This window comes from Zea mays, chromosome 4 (assembly GCF_902167145.1).
Source record: "Zea mays cultivar B73 chromosome 4, Zm-B73-REFERENCE-NAM-5.0, whole genome shotgun sequence".
Taxonomy (NCBI): Eukaryota; Viridiplantae; Streptophyta; class Magnoliopsida; order Poales; family Poaceae; genus Zea; species Zea mays.
Window position 1 is genome coordinate 128,093,305 of NC_050099.1, and position 14,922 is coordinate 128,108,226.

Sequence of the window (14,922 nt, forward strand, 5' to 3'; positions counted from 1 at the left end):
GTTGTCAACTAAGACTTTGTGCAGGTCCCAGCCTGCCACGCTGCAGTTGATAACCATGGCGTCGATGTGGGGGGCACTGCGTAGGTCGACGTCTTTGGCGTCGAAGGTCAGTGGCACATGGGACCACTTTGTCTGCACGACTGGACCGGTGACGGCGACGTGGTTGATGCTGCGGTAGTGGTCTCTCTTCTGTCGCTTCGTGTCGAAGTCGACGCTGGACCCCCCAGTGATCATGTGAATGACTCCGCGATACGGCTGATCAGCGAAGTCTTCTTGTTTTGGTGCTTGGGGGTGGTTGGGGTGGTGGATGTTTGGCTGTTGCGGGTGTGGCAGTGGGAGTGGGGGAGGTACGATTTGTACCTCCTGGTGGTGTTGGTATGCGTGGTTAGGTGGATGCGGAACGAGGTCGTGGTTGTATGGTTGTGGGGGTTGTTGATATGTGTGTGCGACAACTCTTGGGTTGTCGGCTGGTTGCGCCCGAGACATCCTGTCTCTGGTGGCCTTCGTTTCCAGGCAGTGCCTTGTTGGGTGCGCGCAGTCTTCGCCGTGGAACAAGCAGTAAAATCTGCGCGGCTGCTGCGCCTGTCCTCGGCCCCGACCACGAGTTCCGTTACAGCGGCCCTGGGGGGATAATCTTGGCGGTGAGGGGCCTCACCAGTGGGGTGCTGGTTGGCGATGTTGTGTACCTACTGCTGACTACGGCCATCCCGACCGGAGTCTGACTGCGACGGTCTCGTCCATGTTCGGCTGGACTGCGGAGGGTCTTTGGGTTTCCTCTGGGACTCGACCTTGCGCTGGTGGAGCTCTTCGGATCTGGCATATTTTTCGAACAGCTGATACATCTCCTGGAGGTTCTTGGGTGGATCTCTGATGCAGTGGCTGTAAAGGACACCGGCGCGAAGGCCACTAATGGCGTAGTGAATGGCGATTTGGTCATCAACCGAAGGCAGTTGTGACTTGAGAGTCAGAAACTTGCGGTAGTACTCCCGCAGAGTCTCTCTTTCCAGCTGCTTGCAGAGTGACAGTTCTGCCAAGGCGTCGGTGTCTGGACGGTACCCTTGGAAGTTGAGCAGAAATTTGTCCCGGAGACTTCTCCAGGAGTCGATGGACAACTAATGCAACCTGGTGTACTAGGTGAGAGCCGGGCCTTCGAGGGCGATGATGAATGATTTGGCCATCGTGGCGTCGTCCCCTCCGGATGATGCAACGGTGACTTGATAGCTCATGATATAATGTGCTGGGTCGGTGCTACCGTTGTACTTGGGGTAGGTCCCTGCCCTGAAGTTGGCGGGCCATGGTGATACTTGCAGGTGCGGCGCCAGGGGGCTCCGCTCATCAAGGTAGTTGACACCTTGGAATGCTGTGGTGTGTGGGATGGCGGGTCCACGCTGAGTAATGAACAGGTCTTCGAATGGCGCGCGCTGTTGGAGGGGTGGGCCGTGTTGCAGATCAAGTTGGCCTTCGCGCTGCATGAGCGCAATCTCTTGCTCAAGTTCCTGAGCCCTCTGCTCCTCGTCGCGTATCATCTGGCGCACCTTGGCCTGCGCAGAGACACGTTGGCGCTTGGCCTCGAGGATCTCTTTCTGCTTCTGGAGGTTGCGGTTCTTGATGCGCAAGGCCCACAGCTGTAGCTGTTCCTCTGCTGAAACGCTGATGACTTCGCCATCCTCAGTGGCGTCCGCACCCTCCGGTGGAGGGAAGCCTGGGGGAGGTTGCGGTTGTCCTCCGGAGCTGCAGGTGCGGAGACTGCCTTCGGGTATAGGTTGTTCATTGCGCTGCCTCTTGCTGAGTACGTCGTTGTCGCAGGCTTCTTGGTGGGTGGTGTCTGCAAGGGCCTTGCCCTTTTTCTCAGCCAGCAGCGCTGCCTTCGCTGCTTCGTCAACGGATGGGGCTGCCTTCGAGCTAGCTCTCTTGGGTTCCATCACAGGTGGATTTTTTGTAGCACAAATGGTGGGCGCCAAATGTTGGAACTTGGTCTCCTGGGCAAGTTGATCCAACGGGGGAATGAAAGCAACGTAAACAGGGTTTCAACTTGAGATGGCAATAGCTCTGTTACTCCGGCCTCTCAAGGGCACTGTACGGGGGTATTTATAGGTGCCTGAGTGCCCAACGTCTCAGTGTAAGGACGCATGTACCCTCAGGCACCTGTACTATCCTCGGAATATTCCCATAAAGAAGGGTTACAGACTATCATTACAGAAAAGCTATTACAAATCGGGCCCGTAACACGCTTCTCCGTGCGGGGCCTGTTACAATGGGCCGAATCCCACGTGGGCCTCAAGGCCGAGTGAGGACGTGGGACGGGGCGACATCGTCGTAGGCCTTCATCTCGTAGTGTAGAAGGCGAAGGGTGGACCTCGCCGGTTCTTCTGCTTCCGTTGGCACAGCGAGAAAGACGAAGGCTGGAGCGAAGGGTAGCGTCTTCACCTTCGCCCCAACATCGATCATGCTGCGATGACTTTTCGGATGGGGGATTCCTATATTGCGCTCCCTAGAAACTGTAGCGGGTTTTCTGAAGCTAGTGGAACTTTGAAAAGGTCTCGTAGTGGATCCGTAGCCATTCACCTCAGAAGTGTCTAAGGGTCTAGCTAACCCTGGCTAGACGAGATACACGACTTGTGGGTAAAGGGTGCAATCTTTACAGAGTGTAAAACTGGTATATCAGCCGTGCTCGCAATCATAAGCAGCTCATGACACTCGCATGATTAATTTAGGGAACTAAACTTAATCTATCATATGCATTGCATCTCGGGTGTTATTATCAATTTGATCTCTTACTTATTTGGGTTGGTATCTACTTATACTTAGTAACTGCTAATAAAATTTTGACCAACTCTAAAAGCAATGCTCAGCTTTAACCATCTCCTTTGATAAGCCTTACACTTCACATGAGCTCACACCTTTGGTGAGTTCATGCACATTATTCCCCACAACTTGTTGAGCGATGAACGTATGTGAGCTCACCCTTATTATACTCACATTTCCCCAGGTCAAGAACAGAGACCGCAAGATGAGGTGCATGAAGGATGCTGCGATGAGTTCATGAGAGGTCTAGGCCGTCGTCTCCCAGTCAACTTTGTGTTGCTGGATCGTTGTCTTCGCATGATATAATTATTTAACTATTTTGTACAGAACTCATATTATATAGTAAAGTGTGGCATTCTTTTCTATACCATGAGTCATCATATGTGTGAGACTTGGTCCCAGCACACTTGGTGATTATTTTGCGCCCGGGTTTTGGGACCCCTAGAACCTGGGTGTGACATCGTGAAATCAACATCGCCTTATTCGTGGGAACCCGTTCGTCTCCTTCCTGGTGGTTGTTCGCAGGACCCGTTCATCTTCTTCCGGGTACCTTTTCGCGGGACTACACTGCGAACATCGTCCTATGTTGAATTCTGATCGACTGCATCGAACATACATACGAGATGTCTCGTGTTAATGGAGTCACTGTTGTCTTGAGCATTGGTCCATCCATAGGGTACTTACAGTTTGTTATTTTTGTGCATGTTATTTTGTTGTTTACTACTACTATGAATAATTATTCACACATATATATTTGTCATCACATTTATTTTATTACGCTATATTTTAAATTAAATTAAATCTAAAAATGCATAAATTCCTAACATGACCTAACAGGGACTCCGTGCTTGAGGATCACGCTTCCGTGAACTAGCAGTGTCCGCTGCTCGCCAGGACTCGAAGCTCGGAAATCGTGTTCTCATCATGCCGAATGGTAAAAATCATATCAATATTTACAGATCACTTTCGTATCGAAACAGTTTCAAGTTCCAGTTAGAGATACGCTGAGCTCGGATAAAGAAAAAAAGAAATATAAAACAGATGGAGTTTCAGTTACAGGAAGGACATATTTGAGTTTTTATACAGCAGCCGAAGCATTCCTCTGAATCTTGCAAAGAACAAGCAAGCTGAACACCACAATGCAGGTGTGACTGTTCAGCGAACCTCCGCGCTGAAATTGAAAACTGTACAGAGTATCAGCAGAAACAAGCGTGATCAGTGGCAGGCAAAAAACAAGATACAGATCTTCCGTCCCATCACAGCGGCAGGAGCGAGCTGCGTGCGCGGCAATGCCGCTAGAGGAGCGTCCACCGGCTGCTGGCGGACCATGACCTCTTCAGCTCAGCAGGCTCTGGTGACACCTCGCAGCAAACAGCACCGCATGTCCCCTGCTCCTCGCGGCCGGCCGGCTCGCCTTCAGGATCGACCTCGGCTGACACCGGCGGCGGCGACCGCGAGTCCATGGAAGCCACCCGCCGGAAGTTCTGTGCCCGTGCTCCGTGGTGCCGAACCTGCCGACGTCGCCGTTCCAGTTCCAGCGAGCTGGAGTGGTCGGGCTGATCGATTTGGACTCGCAGCTCTTGGTGGTGCTCGTTGGCCTGCTGATCGAGCCGCTCCAGTTCCGTGGTTGGGGTATTGCTTGCGGATCGCTCGGCCGAGGCGTCGGCGGCGTCGGTCCCCGGGGGTTGCTCGGCGTCGGCGTCGGCGGCCGCGGCGCCTGGGTCCATCACGTCGGCGCGGCAGAGCGGGCAGCTGACGTGGGCCCGGAGCCAGGTGTCTATGCACTCAACGTGGAACGCGTGGGCGCACTTGGGGAGCAGCCGGAGGAGCTCGCCGTCCTGGAACTCGCCGAGGCAGACGGTGCAGTCGGAAGCGCCGAGCACGCCGCCGGCGCAGTACCGCGTAAGCGCGATGGACTCGATCGCCGCGTTGTCGAGCCCGACGGTCCGGATGTGCCACACGTGGTGCACGACCTCTCCGCCGGGACCGCCGTCGCCTTCGCCTTCGTCGGGGAAGGTGGCGGCCGCCGCCGGTGCCAAGGCGGCTTCAAGGAGCGCCTCTCGACGACGCCGCAGCCGCCTGCGCCGGACGAAGACAAGTATGGAGAGGCAGAGAGCGAGGAAGACAAGCACCGAGGTGGCGATGATGAGAGCCGTGACGAAGGTGCTGCGGCCGTGGGAGGCGGGGGGAGGAAGAGGAGGGTAAGGCCACGGGGGAGGTAGAGCCGCAGCAGGCGGGCACCGGTGATCTTGGCCATCGTCGTCGCAGGGGTCGGGTATTTGCGGAACCATCGATGCAGCCGGTCAGGTCAGGTCAGGTAAGGCCGGAGACGGTGGCCGGTGCTTGGCGCGCTGGCTCGTGTGTTCATGGCCGACGGAGCCGGGTGAGCGAGAGAACGAGGAGACGGGAACGCCGCTGAGGCGCTGAGAGGGAGAAAGGCAGTAACTTCTTGGCGTCCTTGACAGGCCGCGTAAAACATTGCCCGACGCGGTGCGTGTGGGAAAAACATTGCCCGCGAGCGCGCGATGGCGTCACGACGCCGACACGCGTGACTTTTGTGTCTGCAGTCTGCACGGAATACTGGCTGACCGAGGCCGATGGCTGCCGTAGGCACGCACACAGCCACGCAGGCTACGCGGGGGTTGTTGGGAGTCGGGGACCGCCGGGCCACTGGGCCTGGAGGCCGTTGGCTCAGCCTCACACAGGTCCATCATGACCTAGTTACCTACGGCTACATGTTAAGGCCGGTTCTAATTAACTTCGGTCTTTAACGACCGCTGACGCGACTAGATATATGGACGGTTAGCATCGACTGTTAAAATTTGTCTTGGTTCTATCCTTACTGTTGAGGATCAGTGACGTGGATTAATCTCGTCCACTAATCTAGATTAAGCAGTTAACAAGTGAAGGGTTGTGTCTGTCTGAGATAGCAGTTTCACGTATGTTCAAGATGTATATATATGTGTACACAGTCATTAATGAAAGATCAGTTCTCTCCATTTCGTCATTTCTCCAAACACGTTATCAGCACTTCGCTCCAACCAACAGAGAAGAGAAGCAACCAACGCAGAAGAGACGGAGTTCGTGAAGAACCAGAAAAGGTGAGATGCCGAACATCAACCTTGTGGTTTCCATGGTGACAGCGGCTGTGGTTCGCGAGTTCCGTCGTGGGAACCGCTTCGGCATCCTGGCTCGCGCTCGTCTCCAGGCCGCCATACGGCGCAGCCTCCTCCGCAGCGGCGTTGCAGGGTTTCATCATCGTCATGTGCGCGTGCCGAGGGCCACGGAGACGGTTTTCGTACCCGTACCGACGGACTTCCTCCAGCCGGTGCCGCTGCAGGTCATCCCACCACCGATGGCATACCCTGCTGGTACTGAGTTTCCACCGGGGTTTTGCCCGGTGCACGGGTGGAACATTCCACCGCCAGAGACGACACCTCCTCCTGCCGCGGCGGTAACCACTGAGGTGGTTTCCCCATGGAGGGCTCCGATGAGCGATACCGCGGGCGCGACGGCGGCTCCAAGCCGCGGCTGGATCCGCACCGGGCATGTGCCGGGGCTTCCCAATGGCTTCGGGCCCATGGACGCTGGTGCATCGTTGCCGGAGGAGGGCGTGGAGATGGCAGCACATGGCGGCAGACCGCGCGGAGACGCTGCTGCAAGGAGCAGTCGTGGCACAGTTACTGTAGAGAACGGCGTTGGCACTGCTGCTGCAAATGGCGGCGGTGGGCGGATGCTGTGAACAGCAACTGGGGTCTGGCAGCCGGTGATTCTCTAGTGCGGCGGCGACATGTGTCTAGGGTTAATCCCTAACCCTGTCGAGCCTGTGTCCATTTATATCTGTGATGCGTCGTGGGTGAATGCACATCAATTAATCATTGATGAAAGTGGACATGATCCACAAACCCCTTTAAGAATGCGCATATCCAAAGTGGGGGCATCGAAAAACTCGAGGATTATCGACCTGGGAAATGTTGATGAACCTTTAAGGGTGAACGAACTTGCCATTAATTACATCGAATCTGGAAAGTCCTTTGACCGAAAGGCTACCATTGTCGACACCTATTTCTCTGAGGAAATTGCGGACATCCTCATTGACCCAGAACCCCAATCCATGACAGAGTGTAAAAAACGCTCAGATTGGGGTAAATGGAAGGAAGCAATTGAAGCAGAGATAACCTCGCTTTATAAAAGACAAGTATTCTCAGAAGTAATGCCCACACCTCGAGGCATTTTTCCTGTTGGATACAAATGGGTTTTTGTCCGGAAACGGAATGAACAAAATGAAGTGGTGAGATATAAAGCAAGGTTGGTAGCACAAGGCTTCACGCAAAAGCCCGAAATTGATTATAATGAGACTTACTCTCTAGTGATGAATGGCATAACATTCCAATACTTGATATCATTGGCAGTACAAAATCATCTATCTTTGCAGTTGATGGATGTAGTGACCGCATATCTATATGGGTCACTGGATTCGGAAATCTATATGAAGGTTCCTAATGGAATTAATATACCGAATCAAAGGCACACCGTAACATGTACTGTGTAAAATTGCAAAAGTCCTTATATGGATTAAAGCAATCAGGGCGAATGTGGTACAATCGCTTAAGTGAATTCCTTTCTTTAAAGGGATACACTAAGAATGATGACTGCCCTTGTGTCTTCATTAAAAAAATCACCAACTGGATTTTGTATCATCTCGGTATATGTTGATGATCTCAACATTATTGGAAATGAGAATGATATTAATGAAGCACGTCATCATTTAAAGACGGAGTTTGAAATGAAGGATTTGGGTAAAACCAAATTTTGCTTAGGTTTACAACTTGAGCATTTACCTTCTGGAATTTTTATATACCAAGGAGCCTATGTCCAGAAAATATTGGAAAAGTTCAATATGAACAAGTCATATCCAACTAGAACCCCTATGGTCGTCCGGTCTCTAGATATGGAGAAGGATATTTTTCGACCTAGGGATGACAATGAGGAGATCTTGGGACCAAATTACCCATATCTCAGTGCCATAGGTGCTCTCATGTATCTTGCAAATAGTACACGTCCAGACATTGCTTTTGCAGTGAATCTACTTGCAAGATACAGTGCAGCCCCTACCAAACGCCATTGGACGGGAATAAAAAATATCTTTAGATATCTCAATGGCACTAGAGATCTTGGTCTTTTCTATAGAACAAATCAAGATCCCACTCTAATTGGATACACAGATGCTGGTTATTTATCTGATCCCCATAATGCCAGATCTCAGACAGGCTTTGTGTTTTTAGAAGGTGGAACAACTATCTCTTGGAAATCTTCCAAACAAACTTTGGTAGCTACATCCACAAATCATTCTGAAATAATTGCATTATATGAAGCTTCACATGAATGTGTATGGCTTCGCAGAATGATAAATCATATACTACAGTCATGTGGTATTGGTTCCATTGAATCTCCAACCATTATCTATGAAGATAATGCTGCATGTGTTGTTCAGATGGAGACAGGTTATATTAAGAGCAATATTACAAAGCATATTGCCCCAAAGTTATTTTATCCTCATGAGTTGCAAAACAATGGGGAGATAAATATCCTACAAACTAAGTCTTGTGATAATCTTGCTGATTTATTCACTAAATCTCTACCATACTCAACATTCTCAAAATGTGTTGAGGGAATTGGAATGAGACGACTTAGAGATTTGCAGAAATCAGGGGGAGTATGCATCTCTGATATATGACCTATTCAACATCATATTGCACTCTTTTCTTTATATGAGTTTTTCCTTATAAGGTTTTCTCATGTAAAGTTTTTAATGAGGCAATATCAACATACGCTCATGATATATCATCTATCTTTCCATTTTTCCTACGAGGTTTTTTTTGGAAGAAGATGTTTGCATGACGGATTCATTGGATATGATTCTAATACTTCAACGATGATCACGTCAAGACATGGACTCGATCAAGGGGGAGTGTTGAGGATTAGTGACGTGGATTAATCTCGTCCATTAATCTAGATTAAGCAGTTAACAAGTGAAGGGTTGTGTCTGTCTGAGATAGCAGTTTCACGTCTGTTCAAGATGTATATATATATGTGTACACAGTCATTAATGAAAGATCAGTTCTTTCCATTTCGCCATTTCTCCAAACAGTTACTCGCAGACTGTCATCAATCGCACCGATCCGACACCAAATACTGGACATGTACCGTTGGATGGTGCTTTCGAACGGTAACAGTACGTGACCCTAGTATGGATAGTTCACGATCTCACTACAGGAGCAGCATGTCTATGTACACGTGACGGACGGTCCGTGTAACGCCCTAATATTCTATTTTTGGTATTTGGGAAAATCCTTCTATAAGATTTTAAATAGATAGACCCTTTTAAAAATATTATAAAGATATCCCTTTTTAATAATAAATTTGGAGATATTGTTGAACAGAAAACTTAAGTTAAAATACCTTTTAATAAAGATTAAACATTAGGAATTATCTTCTTAAAGTGATTAGGTAACAAATGATTGATTAATTGAATTATATTTTAATTAGGTTATACATTCAGAGAGTAATTTTATTTATTTAAAAGAATGTTTATGTGTGTGTATCACTAATTTGAAGCATCTACTTAAATAAATAAAATAATAAATATACATCTAAAATAGATATGATTTAAGTCTCATGCTGGTATCCTTTTGATTGCGCATTATAATTGAGTTTAGAATTTAAACTTTATTTGAATTCCATTTGAAACTGGATATATATATATATAAAGAAAACAAGAATTTAAACAAAAAAAAGGAAAAGAAGCATACATGTGTGCCTTGGGCCAAATCCGCCCAGTCGCGGCCCAACTATGAGCATCCGCGTGGCCTAGGAAGTATTCCACCAGTTGAGCCGGCCCATGAGGTCCTGTGGCGCCGACATGGGGGTCCCGGCCGTCAGCCTCTCGTCTCTCCAAACATGGGAACTGGCATCGCGGGCCTAGACGTCAGGTTCATCTTCTACACCGTAACAAACAGCACGAGTTCTCCGCAGTACAGGTTGTTGGGTGCCTCTGACGATCTCGCTCGCCTGGCCGAAGCTTTTCCATGGATGGGGCTATATAATCAGGGTCCCATGTATCTCCCTGATGAGGACATCAGTTCTATACATACAATAAATGGACCGATAACACGATCGCGTGCACGACAGCTAAATCTCCAGGTACGTTCTACCCTAGTCAATTGTGTTTTAGAGCTTACGCTTGGGGCCATGGATGTTTTGATGATTAGAAACCTTGGAGAGGACCAGCAAGGACTTGGAAAAGACCTAGGTGTTGAGGAGGAGCAGCAAGGGCGCCACAACAGGAAGGAGATCAAGTCTGACTCGGCTGCGACTCCATCTCGGGTTCCAGGACCAGTCTGCACTAAAATGGACACCCAAGATGTATCCAGACTTCGATTGCGACGAACTTAATATGGTTGGAAAGATAAGGAGATTATCTAACCAACCCAACTGGTTCCACCCTAAAATTCGTCCGGAGTCAACGGGAATCGTCGAAACAAGTCAGCGTTCAGATTCTGTTTTGGTGCTGCGACACCGTCTGTTGGGCCGTTGGGCCGTGTATCGCGTCGGAGCCCATTAGGGGTGAGTCCAGGGGTCACGCACGCCCTAATAGTCTATTTATTCAGCAGCCACCACCACATTAGGGTTGGGTTTTGCTTAAGTTTAGATCTGTCAAGAACAGTCGCCGTAGATCGGTTTGTGAGACCCCAACTTGTGAGCTTAATCATTCATCCGCAATATTCTAGATTGTGTTCTTTCTTGTTCTTGCTTGTGTCTTCGATTCGCAGGCAAGGATTAGCCTTTGTGGCGAGGTCAATTGCGCAGCGCATGGTTGATAACCAGAGGAGAAGTGGTGCTACGATTGCGGGGTTTTAGTCGTGTTGATTGGAAGCCGGATCGTCTGTGTGACATCTCCACCAAATCGATAGTTACCTTCAACTGACGGAAGATCGGGCACCCCCATTCCTATCACTCCCCCTCAGCCACCGAAACTGCAGAGACCCAGGGGGACCAAGCCACCCGAAGGCCTTGCACCATGGGCACCAGCAAGCAGAGCAGAGCCGCGCGCGTACACCAATAGCAGGGTCTCCATGGCAAGCTCGGCAGCTTCACCTAGACTCCAAGAGGGTGTTCAAGCACTCGCTGGGCACGTGTGGTGCGTGGTGCAACTCGTGATTTCTCGTCGGGTACGTTCTTATGATACTTGTTTGATTTGGTTCTTTGATTGAGTGTGATGAGTTGTGGAGTAATGTCCACAATTGCATCTGCATATACTTGGGTATAAAAGTATGGATATAAAATAACTAGAAAACTTAGATTATTCCCCATTAAAATATATCTAGCTTAATAGATCTATCTCATCTTAAAAGATTATATCTTATCCCAATAGATTCATCTCATCCTGATATGCATAGTTACCCCACTAGTGTAACAACCATGATCTAATCCAAATTAACTATATCATATCAAGTCTAATCTACTCATACCAATCTAATCTAGATCCCATATAATCTAACATGATCCAATCTAATATGGCTTCCTTAAACAAGTTAGATAATACTGGTGAAATAGATTAGACCCTACTAGCCATGCTTTAAATTAAATTGGTGCATTAAACCAACTTAGCCAAGAGCAGAAGATCTAACCCAACCAACAGAGACATGTGGGATTGCATAATCTATCTATCCCCACCTAACATCAAACTAGGTTTTGACCTACCCCATGTAACCCATCATACTCACAACTATCTTAACTATATGTCCCTAACTTGGATGACAAGCACCAAGACTGGAAGAGAGATCAACCTCGTCAAGGAAGAAGAATCAGTCCGACCAGATCTTCAAACAAGTCAGGATCCACCATGCGTGATGGAGTCTTTCCTTGCCATAATTCTTCTAGCCTCAACCTATCCTTATTGTAACGAAATCTCGCCTACTAAATGTCCTAACATAAAAGATGCTTATGCCTTCTTAATCACCTACTAATTTATGATCAAGGATAAGAAAACCTTTTTGGTAATGGAACCACTTAAGAAACTAAAAAATAAAATTTTAAAAGTGCCAACCTAACTGACTACAACCTTATCCTACTAATCTCGTGGACGAGATTATTTTTAGGGGGTAGAATTTGTAACACCCTAATATCCTATTTTTGGTATTTGGGGAAAATCCTTCTATAAGATTTGAAATAGATAGGCCCTCTTCAAAATATTATTAAGATATCCCTTTTTAATAATAAATTTGGAGATATTGTTGAACAGGAAACTTAAGTTAAAATACCTTTTAATAAAGATTAAACATTAGGAATTATCTTCTTAAAGTGAATAGGTAACAAATGATTGATTAATTGAATTATATTTTAATTAGGTTATACATTTAGAGAGTAATTTTATTTACTAGGTGAGTACCCGTGCGTTGCAACGGGAACATATAATACCATGATAACTTATATACAAAATGTGTCTTATATTGTTATAAGAAAATGTTTCATAATCCATTTGTGACCCTAGCCATACATAAATTTTGTTATTTTAATTTAGTTGTTTCACTACTACATTGCAACCATCAGTATCATGCAGACTTCGATATATATCATGATTTGCATGGTCTCATCATTGGAAAGCACGTGCCACACCTGCCGGTAGAAGTTCCGTTGTACATCGTTAGTCATCAGGCACGCACCATCATACACGCTTGCTTAAACAAAAAGGCAAGCGTGTGTTTGCGAAGAGAATTAAAGGCAGACGACACAAAAGCTACCCCGATGATGGCGAGTAGTCATTGTTGTCAATCCTCCTCTGCGTCACCTCTGGCGCCGAGATGATGCCACAATCCTTGATATAGTAGTCGTCGAACACGCGCGACATGGTGAGTACCGATGACTCTTGGCTGGGCTGTCAAATGAAGTGCACCCTGGGCTCATCAGCGAGGTAGTACACCTGGTCGTTGCACCACCGGATGTGCTAGTCCTCTGCATACATCTTGTTCGAGGACACTCACACAACAGCAACAATGGTCGTCATCCCAGCGCACAAGAATTCATGGTCGGTCAGTAGCGACTTACATGGCAGGTTGGGCTTCAAGTGGATGATGAGCTGGACGGCGTGATGGCGCCGTTGTCGGTTGCGATGTCCAGAACAACCCGAGAGTCGTCGGCATTGGCGACGATCATGAGGTCCCCCTGTTTGATGATGGATAGCGCGGTGCAGCCGCTCTGGACCGCGTCCAAGCGACGGCTGCGCCGGAGCTTGCCGTACACAGCGGCGCATGGGCCACGTAGGATTGCTTTCAGAGGTCGAACTGGCAGTCGCCAAGCTTCTTCTCGTCGTCAATGAGCGACGCCAACACGAGCGCCTCGTGCTAGTGGTGTTTGTTTGGGGTTTCCAAGAAAGAAACATGGATTCATCTTTGGCATTGGTTTATGAAAATGACTCATAAGTCATATCCATGGAAAAATATTACGGAGAATAAATGTCACACATGCAAAAAAAGAATTTAAGTTGAAAACATTATTCAAACAAAAGAAATTGGATGCAACGCTATTCTTTAAATACTACTACCTCAATCCAAAGATATAAATTAATAATCTCGGTGATACTTATCTACTACTACACATTGTGGTAGGGTAGCAGGTGGGCTTCGGGTAGTATATATATTTATTATAATAGATGTAGACATAAACACACATGTGGTGCAGTAGTAGCTACGAATACATTTGCTTGAGAGGTCACGGGTTCGAATCCCCTTGGGGCCTGCTTTTTTAATTTAATTTTAGCTAGGCGTGAGATATACGTGGGAATGAGAATGAGCTTTGTGGGGGAGGGGGGAATCGGAAAGGGAATGGTGAGAATGTTGTGCGGGGAGGGGGGAATCGAAAAGGCAGAAGGCAGAACAGGGAATGGGAATGGCAGAACACGGAATGACAGCCTACCCCTTACTGCCTTAATAATTAGTATAGATTTAAAAGAATGTTTATGTATGTGCATCACTAATTTGAAGCATCTACTTAAATGAAGAAAATAATAAATATACATCTAAAATAGATATGATTTGAGTCTCATGCTGGTATCCTTTTGATTGTGCATTATAATTGAGTTTAGAATGTAAACTTTATTTGAATTCTGTTTGAAACTGGATATATATATATATATATATATATATTAGGAGCCCTGAGCTTCCAATAACTAAAGGAAGCCCAGGCCAGACAGTGCAATCCGGTCGAGCCGGACCACATCCGGACGTCTATAAAACAGGACCCGGAGTGCTAGGGTTCAGTTTTTCACGCCCCATCTCGATTCATTAGCGACGGCGGTTGCCCGATAGCGCGCGCGGCGGTGGACCCCGGCCAGTGGCTGCGGTGGCCGTGGCCCCCCGACCTTGACATGCGGTGGCGGCGGTTCCTAGGCCGGTGGTGGCGGCCCCCGATCTAGAGGGCGAGCGGCGGCAGCGCCCTTGTGCGGCGGTTTCCAGGCCGGTGGCCGCAACTCCATTACCTCGACGCGCGGTGGCGGAGGTTCCTCGATTCGCAGCTGGGCCCTTGTGCGGGCAAGCGGCGGCGTCCCCGAAGCCCCGAGGAGGCGGCACTTCCAAGGCCGACGAGCAAGCGACGCCCGTCGACGTGCGAGTAGCGACGACGACGCATGAGGCCGATGTTCGAGCGAGCGACGTCACGGAAGGCGTGAGATGCGCGCAGCGATGATCACGCGTGATATCCTCCGATCCGGCGCAGTTTTTTTTCAATTATTGTGTTTTATGCCTACCACATGTACTATTTACGCTAAAACTGTACGATTTTATGCTTGAACACGGAGTTCGTATATCAGTTTACTGCATGCACATTGGAAAGGCAATTCCTTAATTTATGTTGTTCGTAATTTGCGCGCATGCAATGGAAACTCTCACGATTTTGCCATAATTTTTGGATCTGTATAAAAATAGAAACTGCATGCATGCGGCTGCCATGTTTTTCGGATCTGTCATAAAAATAGGATCATAATAACAACCTACTAGAGCTATCAATCTATCATTGACTCGGTATTTACGCTTATAATTGAGGGATTTTATTCTCAAAACT

General features: G+C 48.1%; 1 protein-coding gene across 1 annotated transcript; it reads right to left on the reverse strand.

Annotated features, from left to right (window-relative positions):
- Nucleotides 1–3,724: 3,724 nt before the first annotated feature.
- Nucleotides 3,725–5,347, reverse strand: LOC103653664 (RING-H2 finger protein ATL5). Its single transcript, XM_008680492.4, has one exon. The coding sequence runs from the start codon at nucleotides 5,094–5,096 to the stop codon at nucleotides 4,101–4,103; it is 996 nt and encodes a 331-aa protein (XP_008678714.1). The 5' UTR covers nucleotides 5,097–5,347; the 3' UTR covers nucleotides 3,725–4,100.
- Nucleotides 5,348–14,922: the final 9,575 nt, after the last annotated feature.